This window comes from Cynocephalus volans, chromosome 3 (genome assembly GCF_027409185.1).
Source record: "Cynocephalus volans isolate mCynVol1 chromosome 3, mCynVol1.pri, whole genome shotgun sequence".
Lineage (NCBI taxonomy): Eukaryota > Metazoa > Chordata > Mammalia > Dermoptera > Cynocephalidae > Cynocephalus > Cynocephalus volans.
The window spans coordinates 154,973,173-154,992,404 of record NC_084462.1 but is presented as its reverse complement, the minus strand read 5'-3'; the positions used below and the strand labels follow the sequence as shown (position 1 = coordinate 154,992,404).

The 19,232-nt window shown below is 42.3% G+C and overlaps 2 protein-coding genes across 6 annotated transcripts in view; one reads left to right on the top strand and one right to left on the bottom strand.

The window, feature by feature from the left end:
- Positions 1 to 101: 101 nt before the first annotated feature.
- FAM161B (FAM161 centrosomal protein B) lies at positions 102 to 13,654 on the top strand. 4 transcript variants are annotated; one of them, XM_063091383.1, is made up of 9 exons: positions 102 to 191; positions 2,337 to 2,656; positions 3,409 to 3,959; positions 5,590 to 5,936; positions 6,424 to 6,539; positions 8,592 to 8,756; positions 8,988 to 9,087; positions 10,769 to 10,881; positions 11,750 to 13,654. In XM_063091383.1, the coding sequence occupies exons 1-9, from the start codon at positions 138 to 140 to the stop codon at positions 11,886 to 11,888; spliced, it is 1,905 nt and encodes a 634-aa protein (XP_062947453.1). In that variant the 5' UTR covers positions 102 to 137; the 3' UTR covers positions 11,889 to 13,654. The 4 variants fall into 4 exon arrangements, with proteins under 4 accessions (XP_062947453.1, XP_062947452.1, XP_062947454.1 ...); XM_063091382.1 differs by having other exon boundaries at positions 6,412 to 6,539; XM_063091384.1 differs by having other exon boundaries at positions 6,412 to 6,539; positions 10,769 to 10,908; positions 11,750 to 11,837.
- A 74-nt stretch (positions 13,655 to 13,728) lies between these two features.
- Positions 13,729 to 19,232, bottom strand: part of ZNF410 (zinc finger protein 410) — a 35,464-nt gene continuing 29,960 nt past the window's right edge. The window contains exons 12-13 of one of the 2 annotated variants that reach the window (XM_063091386.1): positions 15,965 to 16,052; positions 13,729 to 14,466 (exon numbers count right to left, since the gene is read on the bottom strand). In XM_063091386.1, coding sequence (XP_062947456.1) covers positions 14,441 to 14,466; positions 15,965 to 16,052 — 114 coding nt within the window. In that variant the 3' untranslated portion in view covers positions 13,729 to 14,440. The remainder of the gene's footprint in view (positions 14,467 to 15,964; positions 16,053 to 19,232) is intronic. The other variant, XM_063091387.1, reaches the window with a different exon arrangement.

Here is a 19,232-nt window from a genome sequence, read left to right as displayed (position 1 = left end):
GATGGATTGGAGGCAGCCCTGGAAGCCAATCAGAGGACAAAGCCAGAAAGGGGAGGAGCGTGACCCCGCGTAGCCAGCGCTGCCACTGCATTCACCGTCACTGTCACCGCTGCTTCTGGCTCTGCCTAGCTGAGAAGATGACTGTGGGGAGGCTTGCGGGAGCCTCCGGAGGCGCGGAGCGGAGCCGTCAGGTAAGGAGAAAAAGAGAAGGGAGGAAGCAGGACCGGGCCCCGAGAAGGGATCCCTCAGAGAGGAAACCGTTTGACGTTGCCTTGGAGACAGCCAGCAGGGGAGTGGCACGGCGGGGCGTGGGATTGAGTAGCATTAGGGACCGAGTCGCTTGGGCATTATACCTGGCTTTTCGTGGCACCATAGCGATGGCACTCAGTTTTCGCTTATCCTCTCAAATACCCTATGACCAGTAGTACAATTGTTGTCCCCATTTTGTAGACCAGAGAACTGAAGCACAGATAAAGAAACTTGTCCCCAAATCCATAGAGAAAGAAAGTAGATTGGTGGTTGTTTAGGGGTGGCCGGGATGAGGTGTGGTGTGGGTGGGTTTGGAGAAATAGTGACTACTAAAGGGTATGGAGTTTATTTTCCGAGCTATGAAAATTTTCTCAAATCGATTGTGATGATAGTTGCACAACTCTGTGAATATACTAAAAGCCATTGAATTGCACATTTTAAATGAGTGAATTGTGTGATATGAAAATTATATCTCAATGAAGTCGTTTTTTTAAAAAAAGAAAGAAATTTGCCCAAGATCACACACTCTTCGATAGCAGAACCAGGGCTAAAACATATACTTACCTTTGACTCAGAATCCAGTGTTCTTTCCAGTATTTCAGCTGGACCTTAGAGAACCCTGTAAAACCAACACCTAGTGTCTTCTGAAAGATTGAAGTGGCCAATCTTCAAATGGCTTCCCTTCTGCAACCACTTATCCTCTAAGGTCCAATCCTGGCCCCATGCCTGCATCCCTGAGGACAATTCATGCCACTGTCCTCCAGCCACACTGACCCTCTTTCTACCTTTACAAGATTCAAGATTTGTTCCTTCTCAGGACGCTGCCGCAAGGCTTTTGCATTTGCTGTTCCTGAACCCAAAACCCTTTTACCCCAGATCTTAGCAAGGCTGGCACCTCATCAACCAGGTGTCAATCCAAAATTCCTCCACAATGAGAAAAATAGAAATCAGCCCAGGACTGAGAAAATATAATTCAGACTGTAATAGACACCGATAAGGGCAGCAGCAAGATCAGCAGAAAACAGTGTTGCTCTCAGAGCCACACTGTAGCTGCTTAATTACTAACACCCTTTCTTCTAAATGATAATGTTTACATTATCAATTACCCCACCCCACCATGTTCTTCTCACCTTTTGAATAAAAATTGCTCAATCATCTACTTACTACACTGTGCCCACTTTTTGACAGCACCCGTCTAAAGTTGATCCCTTCCTCCCATAACCCTCCTCAGAATCAATCAGGACAAGCCAACCCTAGAAAAATGCCCCCACCCTCATTCCGTATGGTTTTCCATGTGTACTGCAGCAAATTAATAAACCTAACTGTTATTATAAGTACATTCCTAGTGACTTTTTCTGATGGGCTTCATCAACAAAAAAGCTTCCCATATGTACTCCATCAATCTATAACCTCACAGTGTTTATAGTTATCATTGAATATATTATCATCTTATATTGTCGTCTTCTCTCACTACAATGTAAGCTTTATGAGAGTAAAGACCTTGTTTGTCTTGTTCTCAGCCAAATGTCCAGTGCACATTTGATATCCATAAATATTTTATGAATGAATAAGGTACTTAAAAGCTGGTTGGGTATCCCACTTTCTAGGATGTTGGTCTTTCAGCTAGACCACACCGTTTCTCCTGTTAATCATCCGTTCCTAGTGATAGAGTGGGAATTAGAATATGAGGAAAGCAGAGGTGTAGACAGTGGAAGCAGGAGAAGGAAGATAGGCAACATGAAGATAAAACCCAAGTAAGGCAGGATGGAGAGAGTGTGGCTAAGGTCATGGATAGGATTCCTGGAGTGCAGGGGACAGAATGCATGGTTCAGACTAGGTCCTCTGTAAATCCTTATTGTACTGCATGGAGTAGGGAACCAACTTTAGCTCTTTGCTTCCCTTTTCTGCCCTTCAACCAAGCGCACGCCATATACCAGGTTGTGAAATTTCTTTAGAGCGAGGAACACATTTTATTTTTCTTCCCAGTCCCTAATATACAGAGATTTATTCAAAATAAAATAACATTTATGTTTTGAATACCTTTGAAATTATAGTTTGACCCACAGTCTGTTTCTATCCCATTTTAGATATTTTCCCCCAAATCCTCCTCAGACACAGAAGCAGAAGAGGAGCTGTCTGGGGATGGGCTGGGTTTGCCCAGGGCTGGCAAACTGGATGAGTTCCTCAGCCCAGAGGAGGAGACAAATTCTACTTCTGATTCTACTGGGAGCTTTTACGAGACCCTACAGGTACTAAAGCAAAAAGGCAGATGGTGTCTGTTGGAGTCTCTCTTTCAGTCTGACCCAGACAGTGATAAGGACCTGTCTGAAGATGATGAGGATCTGGAGAGTTTCTTCCAAGACAAGGGCAGGGGGAAGCCGCAGGTCCAGTACCCTCGGTCTCTGAGGTAAGTCACTGCAGTTCAATAGCTGCCCTACTCCCCAACTCTGGGCATGTCATGTCATGGCTCTGGGACTCATCTTTTTTCTCTATAAAGCAAAAACCACCAATGCAAGTTGCTACTGATCCTCGCTTCATCTCAGAATCAGCATTGGTGTCCAACCATTTCAATTCCTACCCAACAATCCTAAATCACTTTGGGCAACCCTTAGTCCAGTGAAGCATTGGAACTGATCAAAGGAATGCCCTTCCACACATGCTTTCCCCTGAGAATGACAAGATTCATTACTTGGCCAAGTCTATTATATGTATGTATATCTTATCTCATTAATATTTACTTTCTGCTCCCAGTAACCTTGTAAGATATATATATTTTTTTCCATTCTATGTATGAAGAAATTGAGGTTCCAACAGAACCTTGCTCAAGGTTTGAAGCAAGATTTGGACCTGTGTCTGGCTGGCTCTAAGGCTCTGCTCTGTCCCATTGCACTGTTCTCTCTCTCTATGAAAATATTAGAGTACAAAGTGGGAATTTGTGGATAAATTCCAAGAGACTTACCATTAGGGCTTCTAGAATTACCTGTGGGGAGGAGGGAAGCCTCACTGGGAGGGTTATGGGCATAGAGGCATGTGGGGCTGTGATGTGAGGCTGAGAAGTCAGCTGTGACCTCCCGGGAAGGGAGGACTAGGGAGGGGGATTAGGGAGGATCTGGGCCTCCTAATTGCCCTGTTCTCCACACGGATCTACTTTTCCCCCAGGTGTGGCTCCATGAGGCACTGCAGCTCCCTGAGCAACCTTCCCTCCGACATTCCCAGAGCTCAGTCCCAGCCCCCCTTAGGCTCCAGGCCTCCCTCTCAGCACAGAAGTGTCAGCTCCTGGGCATCATCCATCACCGTCCCACAGCCATTCCGCATGACACTGCGTGAGGCCCAGAAGAAGGCCCAGTGGCTGGCCTCACCTGCCTCCTTTGAGCAGGAGAGGCAGCAGGCCCAGAGGCAGGGCCAGGAGGAGGCCGAGTGTCACCGGCAGTTCCGGGCACAGCCTGTGCCTGCACACGTCTACCTCCCTCTCTATCAGGAGATTGTGGAGCGGAGCGAGGCCCGGAGGCAGGCAGGGATCCAGAAGAGGAAGGAACTGCTCCTCTCTTCCTTGAAGCCCTTCAGCTTCCTGGAGAAGGAGCAGCAGAGAAAGGAAGCTGCTCAACAGAAAGACTTGGCTTCCACAACTAAGGCCAAGTTCCCCAAGAAGAAGGCCACCCAGAGGATCCCCAAGTCTATTCTGGAGCCAGCCATGGGAGATAAACTCCAGGGTAAAGACATCCTTGCCACCTTGCCACCTCCTGCCTGGGGGTACCAAGAGGCACTGTAGGGATGTAGTTAGGGCTCAGGGGTCAGCCTGGCTTGGAGATGAGCTTCTCGGGTGGACCCACTAGAGTCTGTGCACTCGGTGCAGACCGAGAGGGAGGGTTATGTCTATCGATACAGTGGGGAGCCCTGTAAGGAGCAGGAAATGGGAAGTCCTGCAGCATCCCCCAAGGCTTATCCTGTTGACCTCTCTCTCAGTGAATGCCTGTGAAGGCCTCTGCCCAGCACAGGTGCAGGAGCAGAGAACCAGTGAGATACCCATGGATCAGGTTAAGCCAGTGCCACTGCCAGCAACCTGCCCCTGAGGAAAGCTCCCCGACCCCTCCCTCATCCTGGTGAGGTAGCAACAATCACTGAAATTACTTGGGGATGACTATTTACACATTTCAAAAAGTATAGCTCTGAATAAGGACTCAGGCTTTATTCACTCTTCAGTAGCATGTGCCTGCGCCAGCCTCTGTTCTATGGTGAAGAAACAGACAAGGAGTTTGTAGGCAGGTGAGAAAGCCAGATAATTGACAAATACTTACACCTGTGATGAGTCATTTACAAGGATTACAGGGAGAAGCATGGGAGTCCTATGGCACATCTAGCAGAGGGGCCTGACTCATCAGAGGGTGTGGTAAGGGTGGGAGCAGTTAGGGAAGGTTCCCAGAGAAAAGGAGCACTGGGGCTGACCTTGAAGGATGAGCCGAGGTTAAATTCAGTGAAGAGGGAGGATGAGGCATAGATGTGGCATGGAGGTAAGAGAAAGCTGAGCATATTCAAGGGATAGAAACGTAGAGGGTCGAGACAAGGGAGAGTGGGGAGAGGCAGGCATGAGGCAGACCAAGGGGCCTTGCAGGCCATGTTAGGGAGATTGGACTTCATCCAGGGCCATTAGAGAGCCACTGAAGGGTTTTAAGCAAGTGGCTTATGATCAGATATATAGTTCAGGAAGATCACTCTAATTGTCATGTAGATAATTAAAAGAGGTGGCAAAACTGGAGGGATGTTGATCTAATTGGAAGCTACTTCAACAATTCAGTTGAGAAATTATGAAACTAGTAGCAGGAAAGATGAAAAGAGGATAGAGAGGAGGGAGGTTAAAGAGGAAGTGACAGAAGAACTCGTGACTGATGAGATGAGAGAGGGAGGAGTCAAGTATAATCAGGGCAAAGGGCTTGGACATTTGGGTGGATGGTGGGACCTTGCTCTGAGATGGGGAAACCTTGGAGAGGAGCAGGTGACTGGCCCACTTCCTCCAGCTTCATCTTGGTAAAAGGCAGCTGCTTCTGCAGCCTGATTGGCACAGGCAGTGGTGTCCTGGTCAGTGTTTATTTACAAGCTCTCCAGAAAAATAAAAAAGCAAGCTGGTTCATAATGTTTGCCATTTTCTGTGGTATAAATACTCCTAATGTGGCCAATTTCAAGCTTCCCACCTAATGTCAACAGGGGCTCATGAAATTCCTGAAAAGTTAATGATCAGCTTCAGCACACTGCTGCTGGTGCTTAAAAGAGGGAAAGTTCTCCATACTTTTTGGTATGAGGCTGGGTCCCTTCTCACCCAGCACCACCCTGACTTTTTCTCCACAGAAGCTGAGCTCTTCAGGAAAATTCGTATCCAGATGAGGGCCCTGGACATGCTCCAGATGGCCTCCTCCCCTATCAACTCCTCTAACAGCCGGGCTGACCCACAGCCCCGCACAGCCACCCGAACCCAGGAGGAAAAGCTTGGGTTTCTGCAGACTGACTTTGGATTCCGGCCTCGGGTGAATCCTGTCGTCCCTGACTATGAGGGTCTTTACAAGACCTTCCAGAGAAGAGCTGCCAAAAGACGGGAAACTCGAGAGGCAACTCGCAACAAGCCCTTCTTGCTGAGGACTGCCAACCTGCGTCACACCGAGCGGCCCTGTGCTGTCGCCACCTCTGGGGAGAGGAGGGTAAGAGTCCTGGCAGCTGTGGGCGGGTCGGCCCGAGGCCTGGAAGGCAGGGCTGGCCTGGGGCTCAGTGGAAAGCACTTGTAATGACATTTTTCTGTCTTAACTTTTTTTGAATACCATTTCAGTTGTAAGTAGATCCATATTCCTGTAAACTCAAGACCACAGGAACACTTCCTTTCCTTCCCTTTCTCTAGAGAGATTTTGCAGAAATAAGTCCAAGCAGGTTTGGAAGGCAGGGAGTTAGGATCAGTTGCTTGTGTCCCTATACCAGTTCCAAGGAACACTTCTCACTTGATTAAAATCTTCAGGATTGCTATCCAAGTCTTGGTTATTAAACCCAAGATTTCATTATCCTTGCCTGTTCCCAGGAAAAATATGAATACTCATTTTCAGTCCTTCACTGAAATTGAATCCTCATTAAGATAGAAACTAAGCACAATGCTGTTCCACCATTACCAGCCTTCATTTCTTCTAGAATTCCCCACAGCCACCAGCTACACCCCTGCCAAGGAGTCGTTCTCTGAATGGTCTCGCTTCCCTCTCTGTCAACACCCTCCCTGTGCACATCACTGATGCAACCAGAAAGAGGGAATCTGCAGTCAGGTGAGTGGTCAGGCCACATGAGACTCACGATGCTCTGATCTTGGCCCGAATGGTGGAAGCCACTCTGTTGCTGGGCCTCTTCTGTTATCAGAGACACCTCAAGGGGCCAAAGGGAATTCTCTGGTCAAGAAAGGAATACATGTGGCTGTATACACCTGGTGCTGGAGAGCAGCTGGTCATAATTCCACAAATATTCATGGGGAACTTACTCTGTGCCATACACAATGTTAAGGCGGGAGACACCTTAGGGAACCTACAGTTTAATATCCAATCTGAAATACAGAAAAGCAAAGAAGCAATTACCATATTTTGTGAGTAGTGTAATGAGGGGAGAGTATAGGGGACTGAGGGTACTGGGCAGCCTGGGACAGGGGTCTGTTGTCTCTTGGAATAGATGTCTAAAGTGAAACCTGAAGAATGAGAAGGAGTTAGACAGACAAAGGATGAGAGAAAGAATGTTCCAGAGAGAACATTCTTTTACATGGGTAAAAGCCCACAGGTAAAAGGAAGGTAGCTATGAGGAACAAGAATTCAGAGAAGCATGACAGCAGGTGGCTGAACCTGCCACAAAGAAGATGAGCCCTCAGTTGGTTAGAGTGTGGTGTTATAACACCAAGGTCAAGGGTTCAGATCTCCACACTGGCTAGCTACAAAAATAAATAAATAAATAAAGACATCCATTGTACAAATTTGAGATTCTCTGGGATTCATTTTGTGGAGATGTCAGAGTCAGTTGGGAAGCAGGAGCCTACTTATTTGTATCTCAACTGACCTGACACTGTCATAGTATTGTTCTCACTGAGCCAGACTCCCAGTAAGAGTTCTTCAGTTCCTCCACTAGGCCTCTGAGCCCAAGTAAGCAGGAGAGGCCATGGTGTGACAAGTGGCTTTACTCTAGGAAAGGACGAACATCTTCATACCTTCCCATGGGGCTCAGGGGAGTACCAGGAACCTATTCATAGAAACATATTTAGGATCCAAAGGATACTCCCTTCTTCCTCAAATTTCACAGAGCTACTAAATCAAGGCTAAACATACCAGTATTCTGAGGGCCCAATAAGGCTGGCCTTATGAACAAGAGGCTGGCTCCCCTATGGAGAAGTACATGTCTGCTTTCCAGCAGTAGAGAGTCTGACATATTAGCAGACTGAACTTTCATGCCCTTCCTCATCTGCCCATTTGAATGTAGACATCCAAATGCAAGAGTCTTGATTGTTTTTCCTTTTGGTAGAACTCTTCATTGTACCTTATAGAATGATAATTACACAAACTAAGTGCTGCAGGTTGACCCCAAATTATCTGCATTGAAGGAGGCCCATTTCCAGTTCTCTTTCTGTTTTTGTCTGTATGTGCCTGGCCAGTGTAGAAATCTGAACTCTTGAACTTTGGTGTTATAACACCAAGCTCTAACCATCCAGTTCTCTTTGGAAATGCAGATTTGTATTCCCAAAGGACCGTGAACCCAGGCACCTTCCAGCCATTGTTTATATCAGTGATCAAGAGCAAAGGCTTCAGAGTCAGAGATTCTGGTTCTAATCCTGGCTTTTCTACTGGCATGCTAGGCAGCTTTGAGCAAGCAGCTTAACCTCTCTGAGCTTCAATCTCCTCACCTATAAAAAGGGGACTTACATTCTTTACCTAATAAGGCAATTGTGAGGGTTACATGGAATGTAATGATACTTGGTTCATGTTAGGTAGCTCAACAAATGGTACCTGTTAGTATTATTTTGTTTCCAGACCGGCAAGAAGCCTAGAAAAGACCTAAAGCGTTTGGCTATTTAAGTAATGTTTTAATTCACATGTTCTCCACTTCAATAAATGAACAACTTCTGGGGTGGGAGATAAATCACTGTGTCCATAGTGTTGGAAACACTTCATCTGCCAGTGTAATCCCAGGCTCTTATTCTTTCTGAAAATTCCAGCTATGGTAAATTACCTGCCTTATTCATAGAAAACACCAACTTACTTTCCAGAGAGGTTACCAAGATTGCTTTTAAATATACCCAAGTAGGTCATCTGTACTTTTTTTTTTTTTTTTGGCCTCCCCTTTAGAAATTCACTTGAAAAAAGGGAGAAAGCAGATGAGACTCCTCAGTGGTTGGAGGTGCACAAAAAGAAGTGTCAAGAGATGTCTAAATCGGTGACCTTGCGTGCAAAAGCCATGGATCCCCATAAAAGCCTGGAGGAGGTGTTCAAAACAAAGTTGAAAGAGAACCGGTCAGTATCCTCCATGTGTCAAAGGGATGCCTGTCTTGGGATTCAGCAAATCATTGGCCTTGAAATCTGACAAAATGGAGTTTTTAGGTAGTCGTCTGTAATTGCAGGGAGTCAAGGATTTTGCTAGACAGGAATTTATTATGTACATGGGAATTGCTCTGCTTAACTGAAATGAAGGGTATACTGGATTGGAAAAGATAATGTTTTTTCTAGAAATCTTGTTAATTCCAGGAACAATGACCGTAAAAGAGCCAAAGAGTATAAGAAAGAATTGGAGGAAATGAAGAAGAGAATACAAACAAGGCCCTATCTCTTCGAACAAGTTACTAAGGTAAAATTAATCCATCACTCATTTTTTTCTGCCTTGGATGAAAGGTCTCTTAGAAATTATGAAATAATTTTAATATGTTGGTATTAAACATTTCCTTGAGGCTCAAAAATTCTAAATTGGGCCCATTTTATTACTGTCATCTTTTCCCAGAATAAGTAGTACAATGATGAATGCTGCTTGGGCTGATTTCATCCAAGACTGGACTCCAAAGGCATCTATAATATCCACGGGGGATGCATTGCAAGACCCCCAGTGGATGCCTGAAACTATGGATAGTGCTGATCCCTGTTATTTCCAATACATGCATATATATGATAAAGGTTAATTTATAAATTAAGTACAGTAAGAGATTAACAACAATAACTAATAACAAAGAGCACTTATACTGTAATAAAAGTTATGTGAATATGCTCTCTCTCAAAATATTTTCAGATCATGGTTGTTTGTAACTGAAACCATGGAAAGCAAAACTGCTGATAAGGGCGGACTGCTGTAGTTGAGCTTTCAGATTGAATCAGAGTAGGGGTTAGATCCTAGAGACAGAGTGACTGTTTTGCTATTTCTGCTGTCTGGAGCCATCGTTCAGTCCTGGGAAGGCATCTCTCCTGCAGCAGTGCTGGTGCCCCTGGGCATCCCCAGCCTCTGGAACTGTGGTACATTTATAGAACTCTAAGGGTTAGGATGCTCAAAGCACCCCACAAGGCTCTTTCCAGATTAAGTGCTTTCAGGCTGGGAGAATCATTTTAAGATATTCTCTAGATTTTTAGAGAAGCCAGATTCAATTGAAATCTCCCTAAGGAAGTGCTGTAGCTACTTGAACAGCCCAGAAAGGCCACCGTCCCAGACAGTTTTAGGCTGCATGTCTCTGTGAATTCCTTTCCTCCCCAGTTTCAGACAAAAGGGGGGGGGGCGGACTTCTAGTGGTTCCAATTATTGGGCATTAGCTTCATTTTACAATTAGTGCATTATCTAAGGATTTGCTGGGTCCACTCCTCCCTACCTGTATCTCTCTCACACACACTCTGCACTGTCTGGGATTTACCTAGCAACTTCCATTGTTCAAAATCTCTCATGCTGATCTATTCTATTTATGTTAATTTGTTTCAAGCAAGCTCACTCTTCAGATCACAACAGATCTTTCACCACTCTAGGAAAAATACAAAGTACTCTATGATTTTGCTCTTGACTACTTAAACAGAAAATAACCTTTGTCTGGTCCACATACAGACTATCTATCCTGTTTAGAATGTTTTTAATGCACCTTATTTTCAATTTTTTATATTTTAGTATTCTTGATGATGGACTGGTTGCTTTTAAATCTTAGAACGGTTTTAGTCCATCTTTTTCCACGTGGGTCTCACTTGGTCTTGCAAAAGTCCTTGCTTTTCAAAGATGTGGCTCCCAAATCAACAGCTGGCATCTCCTGGGTGTGTTATATAGAGTTACAGGCCCCATCTGAGACCTACAAAATGAGAATCTGCATTTTAACAAGATCCTAAGGTGGTTCGTGTGCACATTAAGGCTTGAAAACAAGGCTCTAAGTAATTTTCATACAAATCTATGCCCAACACTAAGGGCAGCGGAGGTAGGGATAGTATTGTAAGGGATGTACTAAGCAAGTAATTTGGAATTATCTGCTAATTTACAAGACAGCTACAGCAGAATAATTTCCATTCCACAGGATCTTGCCAGGAAAGAAGCAGAACAACGATATCGAAACACCCTGAAGCAGGCTGGGCTGGAGGAAGACTTTGTGAGGAACAAGGGTCAAGGAACCCGGGCTGTACAGTGCAAGTAAGCTAAAGTCAAGGATTGTCCCAGGTGATTTTAGATGCTATCATTCTGCAACTCGCTAAGTTGTCATCCCCCATAATGTCACTGGGAGGAAACTTTAGAACAGCCACTCATACTTTGGGATCACATTCCTGTATTTATACCATAACTAATCCAGAAATCTCCAAGTAACACATTTGAATTTAGAGAGTAGTGCAGTTGTGAATAAAATCTAAGCATTGTATATGTATATTAGGTTTAGATTCCTTCAACTTGAAAGAGATCATTTTCCAATTCCAGTTCCAATGCCATAAGTCAAGTTTTTTTTGTTGTTTTGTTTGTGGCTGGTGGTACAGAGATGGAACGCTGGACCTTGGTGTTATCAGCACTACACTCTAAGCAACTGACCTAACTAGACAGCTCCCCCCAGTCAAAAGTATTAACACTTTACTTTTTAAGAAAAATCATGTATATTTTGACTTCTTATAAAATGATGAAACTTTTTCTAGCATTCCTTAAAGATCACTCATTAGCACCACCTCCTCTATAACCCACTTTGATATTGTATAAGTCAAAAGGAGAAAAGCATAGCATCTCCATTATTCTCAATTTTGTTTCTTAAGTCCTAGTGGCCCCTCCCTAATTCCCATCACAGTTTTTCCCCTAGAAATTTCCCTTTAGCGCTCATATAAAATAATGAAAATGTTGAGACCATTTTTGTTTTGTTTGGCGGCTGGCCTGTACGGGGATCCAAACCCATCACCTTGGAGTTCTAAGGCTGCATTCTAACCAACTGAGCTAACTGGCCAGCCCTAAGACCATTCGTAAACCTTATACCATGCCTTCTTTCATTTAAAATAGTCTCATAATGCTTTAATTTATTCTGCAGCATCTGTGAAACTACGCAACTCAGCATCAGGGATCCACAGCAGGACTTAGAAGAATCTCCAGAACAGCCCTCAAACCCCGAGAAGGAACTGGAGGAGCTATCTTATGAATCACTGGACAATCTCAAATCATTGGCTTAATCAGTACACAAAAGTAATGCTATTGAACAATGTTAAGCAGCTAACTTGGGGATGAGTCAAGGCAGGCAAAAGTTCGGTTTTGAGTCAAGGTTACCGTTAGAGAACGGGGAAAAGAGCAGCAGCAGATAACATGGAATGGTTCTAGGAAATCACAGAGGAGGGATCATAGCCCAAACCTAAGGGTTCTTGCTTTGTGCCTAACATTTAGAGTACAGGTATAAACAAAGAGCACAAGCCCAGATGCCGATAGGGGCTGTCAGGAAACATAAATGAGTCAAATGGGGAAGGTGTAAAATAGTAGGAGAAAGTAGAGACTGGAGAGTACAAAACCCTGCTGCAATAGAGGCCCAGAATTGCCATATCAACCACATTTTCATCAGAAACCAGAAATTTGCATGTTGGCAACTAATTTAAAATTTAGAAATATTGTAGTTGAAATAAAAACATGTATATATCAGATTTAGCCCATGAGAGATGGCAAATTTGCAATCTCTATTACAAGATTTCTTTTTTGGGGGGCACTGGCCTGTACGGGGATCCAAACCCTTGACCTTGGTGTTATAACAGCACACACTAACCGACTGAGCTAACCAGCCAGCTCAGGGTTTCCTATCCTTAGTACCATTGATATTTTGGGCCAGATAATTCTTTGTTGGGGGTTGGAGGAGGGAGCTGTCCTGTATATTACAAGATGTTTAGCAGCATCCCTGGCCACTAAATGCCAGTAGCACTCCTCTCCCCAGTTGTGACAAACAAACAAAAAATATCTCCAGATAATGCCAAATTGTCCCTGGCGGCCGGATCAAAAATGTCCCTAGTTGGGAACTACTGCTTTAGTATAAAAGTAAGACTGCAGGAAGTGAAAACTGGTATTTTAAGAATTTAAGTAATTGTCATGAGTTCAGTCTACATAGTACAGGATGATTATGCATGTCATTAGCAAATTAAGAACCATAATTGCTTAAAACAGCATTTAATTCTTTCCTGTTATCTGTCTAGAATGTGCTGTGTGCGTGTATTTGTGTCAGCATGATATTCATCTTAAATAAATTTAAAACTTCTCTGATAGCCATGATTTTCTATCAGTAGGTGATCTTTGTAATACTTTTCTTCTCACCAATAATAATAGGATATTCTCTCTCAGTAGCTGCAGAGACAGGATGTCATCAAGAGTGTTTGCTCTGGGCCAGCCCCGTGGCTCACTCAGGAGAGTGCAGCGCTGGTAGCACTGAGGCCACAGGTTTGGGTCCTGTGTACGGATGGCCGGTGCGCTCACTGGCTGAGCGTGGTACGGACGCAAAAAAAAAATAAAAATAAAAATAAAAAAGAGTGCCTGCTCTAACAGAAGCACCCTTCTTTTTTTTTTTTTTTTTTTTTTAAAGATGACCGGTAAGGGGATCTCAACCCTTGGCTTGGTATTGTCAGCACCACACTCAGCCAGTGAGTCAACTGGCCATCCCTATATAGGATCCGAACCTGTGGCCTTGGTGTTATCAGCACCGCACTCTCCTGAGTGAGCCACAGGCCGGCCCAGAAGCACCTATCTTGTGTTTTGTTTTGTTTTTTTAACCACCTTTCTGGAAAAATTCAAAACTACCTGATATTGCCATTTTCCCAGATTCAAACATGGTCTTTTCTGGTGGTGACAGAGTGATACTATGATACCTACCATCTGGGTTTGCTAGTTAGAAATGAAGATGCTCATATCATGACTTCTCAGTTCAGTTTTACCTCCATGGAATACTAAGAAAAATCAATACCCGATCTTAAACAGAAAGACTGAATTATTTTCTTAATCTCCTAAGAAAATAAATTGTGTCTACAATAAGAGCTAAAGAACTGACTGGGCTGTTTTGTTTATTTAAAGAGAAAACTGAAGCTCTGAATAATGTAATTTTTAACTTAAAAAAAACCTAACATGCTACTATATGTTCCATAAACAAAGAAAGCAAAGTGGCAAAGTGACCAAGTAAGTAGAGGTGTGCAGGACAAGATATTACCTCAGCCTGGGCCAAGGGGAGATTCAAGTAATTTATTTTTTGCAGCCCAGTGGCAGAGTCTCTTACTCAGGTTGCTAAAGGGAGAATGTCACAACAGAAATGACATCACTCCCTTCTTCAAAGCAACAAGGCATCTTGAAAACTCAACTTCCTGGTGAAGTTCTGTGGTTGGTGGCAGGCCTCAGTTCATCTACGTGAACTCTTCCAAGGAAAACCTCCCCTCAGTCACAATGGAAAACTTCAGCCAACACATAAACAAATTCACTTTTGGGAGAAGTCCATCCCAAAAACTTGCAGTGGGAAGAAAGGTAGGTACAGTTACCCAGCCCACAGTCACTGCTTCATTCCTTATCTGGACTGGATGGTAGTTTGAAGAGAACCTCTCCTACATCCATCTTCTATGCCAGGGAAGATGAACTGAGGCAAAAGTGGGGTCTTGTCCTTCACACATTCATTTTGGTTCTGGCAGATCATCCTGTTCCCACTATATGCACTCTGCAATCAGATAGAGCTGCTCTTCCTGGAGTCAGCACCCACGTTCATGTCCGTCTTTCAGTTAAGTCTCCTTGGTTTAGTAACTGTAAAAAATTACAGGCAAAGCTAGAATGGGTTACAGTTGAATTATAGGATAAATAATTCATAAAAAGTAAAAGAATTGAGTGGTGGGTGGGGATTGCGCTGTAGAGGTGAGTCAAGGATACATAGTTCCAAAGCAAAACACATGCATAGACTGATAAATCTCATTCATATACTGGCCTTAGGACAGCACTTTGGCCACTTCATGATACTAGCATTTTAACTATGGCAGTAAAATATCCTGAGTGTATAAGCTGAACTACTTTTTGTTTAGTCACAGGTTCACCAGTCAGCAATGACGGAATCTGTAGAGTAATCAGAAAAGGTGGAACCAAAAATCTTAAGTCAGTGTTGGCCAAAGCATAGGCAAAAGGCTCAAGCAGGAGAAGGAAACAGAAAAGAGAGCTGTTCCTGTTATAAATTCTATGTGAGAGCTGGAAAGCATTCATAAGAGATCCAGGGGTTCACTGGACTTAAAAAAAATACCGTTCCTGTGATGAAGGGAGGTAAGTCTGAGAACCCTGCAGGATGGCAGCCAACACTGACATTCTACTCTACACTCAAGGCTTCTGTTCAAAGGAAGTACAATAATTGACGAAACTGGTTTCCATTTTATCACCAAAACAAAATGAGATAGGTACAATTCAGTGAAATTCAGAATAAAAACTGGGCTTATTAAATTTAATCAGATAAATTCTTGAGCTTGAGATGTACTTAGGGATCTTAATTTGTATGAAAATAATTTATATACTAGAATTTAATAAGGAATTTAGATATTAAAGCAAAAATTTTTTTTAAATTCAAAAGCTTAAAGGAACCACAGATTTCATTTGATAGTGTGTGGTAGTGCGGTAAGAATGGTGTGTTTTAAATGTAGGCCAAGATCCAGATGTTTGCACTCAAACTCAGCAATGGTACTTTATGGGAGATGTTAAAGAATTTGTAATTTCTGGTTTCTGCTTTGTTTTATTTGGAAAATATTCTAAGATGCAGTCAAAGCTAGCTAGGAATAACTTATAATGGTTCTTGAGTTCAAGAATGTGAACTCAATATGGAAGAACCCCATATCGGGTGGTAGGTATGAGAGTCCAAAAGCCCCAGGGTTCCAGCTGGGCCTGTGCAACAAGTTCTCTGTCTAATTCACAGAAGACCTGGGGCAATACTAAAGGAAAATAGAAATTGTCCAATCTGAACAACATGAATAAGAGTTGACTTGCAGTTTTTGATATATTTTCCATGATAATTTCTGATACTTGATTTGGTTGTTCTCTGATATTCTTGGTAAGTTATTTTTATTTTTAGAGCATATTGACAGGAGTCCAGTTAAAAGTTCATCAGCAGATTCTTATAGGTCTGATCTACAATGCACGGTGATCTCCAAAAACAGAACTTGGAATGGGAACGTGTTGTTTTAAGGATTGCAAATAGCCTTCGCCTTCTTTGACATCTGAGATTTCTTAAGGAATCAACAACCCTCACTCATCAGAGGAATGGCCAGACCTTGGATGAGGAAGATGACTAAGCCTGGAGTCTTGAGGGACTTGTAGCTTGAAAAAAGTGAAGGTATTGGAGGATATGATAAGCCTACCTAGAGAAGAAAGAAAAGGTGGGAATAAGCAGTAGAAATGCCTGTGATAAGAGGAAGATAATAACGGCAATAGTGAAGAAAACACAGAAGAAGTGAGACTCAGTGTGTTAGTAAACACACAAGGATCCATGAAGAAAAAGGGATAGTACAGAATTTCCCCCTTTGTGTTGTTAATATTTTTGTATTAAGTGTTTGGGGCTTCCATATAAAATTGGTTACTTTAGGCCCTTAGTGTCCTCCTGGGATGAAGGTCACACTTTCTTTTGAGTTTTAGGCAGGCTGCATTATTGTGTCTACCTGGGGCTGTGAGTGGGCAGCACCTACACATGGATGCTCTGAAGCCAATTCCAAGACCCATATGCTTAGGTTCAAGAGAACATATGCACTGTTACTGGACTTTCTGCATACACAAATCTGACCATGTCATACCGCTTAAAACCATGCAGTGGTCCAAACTGCCCCCAGGATACTTTAAATCATGTCTTATGAGGCCCTTCAAGAGAAGGACTAGCTTATCTTTCCAGCTCTCCTTTTTCCATTCCAGCCCATCATACTCAACTGTTTGTAGTTCCATAGATACGCCCTGCTCCCTTTCACTTCTGCCTTTGTACATATTGCTGACCTTACTTTTTTTCCAACTCCTACTTTTCCACCAAGATGGTTTCTTTTCATCCCTCAGGTCTCAACTTAAACTTTAAAACATATTCTCTGACTTCTCCTAAGACTGGCACTTACTACACTATAAAAAATCACCAGTTTATTGATCTGTCACCTCTCCCATTCTTACCTTTTTGTAGAGCACTACTCCAGGGGCACCATTTATATAGTTATGAAGTTATAAAAGGTAGAGCTCCTAACTCTACCTGTAAGCTATTTGAGGCACAGATTGTATTTTGTCTACCACTGTATAACTAGTATCCTGAAGATGCCTTGCACACATTAGGTATGCAATAAATATCTGTTGAATGAATTATTTGTATACACCTGCCATTTATTTGGGGTAACTTGGAATACAGTTCAATTTTAAAAAAGGTATCTAGCAGTATAGGAGAGAAAAGATCCATGGTTTCAAATATAAAAAAGAAAAGCCTAAGTATTCTGGGTTGGTTTGTCTGGATAATAATTTGTACCAGGCAAAAAGAGAAGATGATCTTCCTGAAATGACTGTGCTATGGTTTGAATGTGTCCCCCAAAGTTCATGTATTGAAAACTTAATCCCCAGTGCAACAGTGTTGGGAGGTGGGGCCCAACGGGAGGTTTTTAGGTCATGAGGGCAGAATATAAAAGGGCCTAAGGCTGTGAGTTCAATCTCTTGTTCTCTCTTGCACATGTTCTCTCACCATGTGATGCCTTCTGCCATCTTGTGATGCAGCAAGAAGGCCCTCACTAGATGTGTCCCCTTGATCTTGGACTTCCCAGCCTCCAGCACCATGAGCCAAATAAACTTTTATTGCTTATAAATTACCCAGTCTATAGTATTCTGTTATACAGTAGCACAGAACAGACTGAGACTACTTCAAGGCAACCATATGATTGATGAAAGAAAATATTTTTTATAGAAGAATCACAATTAATAAAAGCAGAGGGAACAAGAGAATTAGGATATCAGCATTTTGCAAGCCCTAATGAAAAAATAGATCTAGGCCACGATCACTAACGGTTGCCAAAACTTTTTACATTACCTAACGGTCAATCTTAAGATCAGTAAGATGAGAGCAACTGATTATCATGTGCCTTCTGATAAGATGTAATAGTTGAGATGATGCTGCATGTTCCCAATATGAAGAGGTAACAAATGTTTCAGCACAGGTAAAAATGTTTCAGGTGATAGATATACGAGGTGCTCTGATATGATCACTGCACACAGTATGAACATACCCAAATATCATATTGTACTCCACAAATATATGCAATTATTATGGGTCAATTAAGAAAAAGAAAAAGAAAAAAAGAGAAATAGAGAGTAGAATAGTGGTTACCAGAGGCAGGGAAAGAGGTGGCGGCGGGGAAGGGGGAGCAGGGAAGGTTGGTAGACGGTACAAAGTTACAGTTAGATGGGAAGAATAATTTCTGGTGATCTAGGGCAACAAGAGCGAATAATATTGTGTTGTATATTTCAACATAGCCAGAAAAGAGGATCTTGAATGTTATAACCACAAAGAAATGACAAATGTTTAGGTGATAGATATGCTGACTATTCCAACTGGATCGTTATACAATATATGCATGTAACAAACTGTGCCCCATAAACATGTACAGTGAAAACAAAAGAGATGGAATAGGAAGAAAGAGCACCACCTCTGAAATACTCTTGCCAAGGAGGAGGGGAGAATAAATCTAATCAAACCTTAAAATGTAACTACCAGTTTTTAGGAAATCTGGTGGATGGAAAAATTATTATTAAACAACAAAAGGAGTCAATCAGCCAAAATGAGAATGTGAGAAATTCTTTAGGACAAATAACCTAATTCTTTAAATAAGTAACTATACTGGGGAAAAAAAGAGGACTATTACAATTAAAAGAAATATTAACCAAATGCATTGTATAGGCTTTGTCTGAATCCTGATTCAAGCTAACCTACCATAAAAAGACTTTTAAGAAGAAAAAAAAAGTATTAGAGGGTATTAATAAATTATTGTTAATTCTGCTGATTGTGGTAAAGATATTATTGCAGTTATTTTTTAAATCCTTATCTGTTAGAGGTATATACTAAAATATTTACAGATGAAATGATATGTCTGCACTTTGCTTTAAAATACTCCAGCACAAACAAAACAGCAACAACAACAAAGCGGAGAAGAGATAAAACAAGAACAGCATAAAATTAATTGTTGAAGTTAAGTGATAGATACATGAGTTCACTATATTCTTCTCTCACTGTACTCTGAAAACTTCCAGAAAGAAAAATTTAAAACAGAAAAATGAAGAGGGAAATAATAGGGAAAGAAGGCGGCTCCATAAGTAAGATACAGATGATTAGTTCCAAAGAAGTAATCAGGAAAAGGTGACCTAGGAAAGAACCAGTGATACCAATAATAAAATTTTCAATATACAAGGGTATTTCAAAAAGTTTGTGGAAATATTTGCATTATCTTTTAATTCTATTTTTCAACTAACTTGTTGAAGTATCCTCGTCATATAAGCAAGGCTTAGACAATGGGTCACAACAATTAATACAA

Bases quoted from the DNA above. Each gene is read 5' to 3' on its own strand.
- FAM161B (XM_063091382.1), top strand. From the start codon at position 138: ATGACTGTGGGGAGGCTTGCGGGAGCCTCCGGAGGCGCGGAGCGGAGC. The intron at 192-2,336 runs GTAAGGAGAAAA...ATCCCATTTTAG, and splicing joins GCGCGGAGCGGAGCCGTCAG to ATATTTTCCCCCAAATCCTC. The intron at 6,540-8,591 runs GTGAGTGGTCAG...CCTCCCCTTTAG, and splicing joins AAGAGGGAATCTGCAGTCAG to AAATTCACTTGAAAAAAGGG.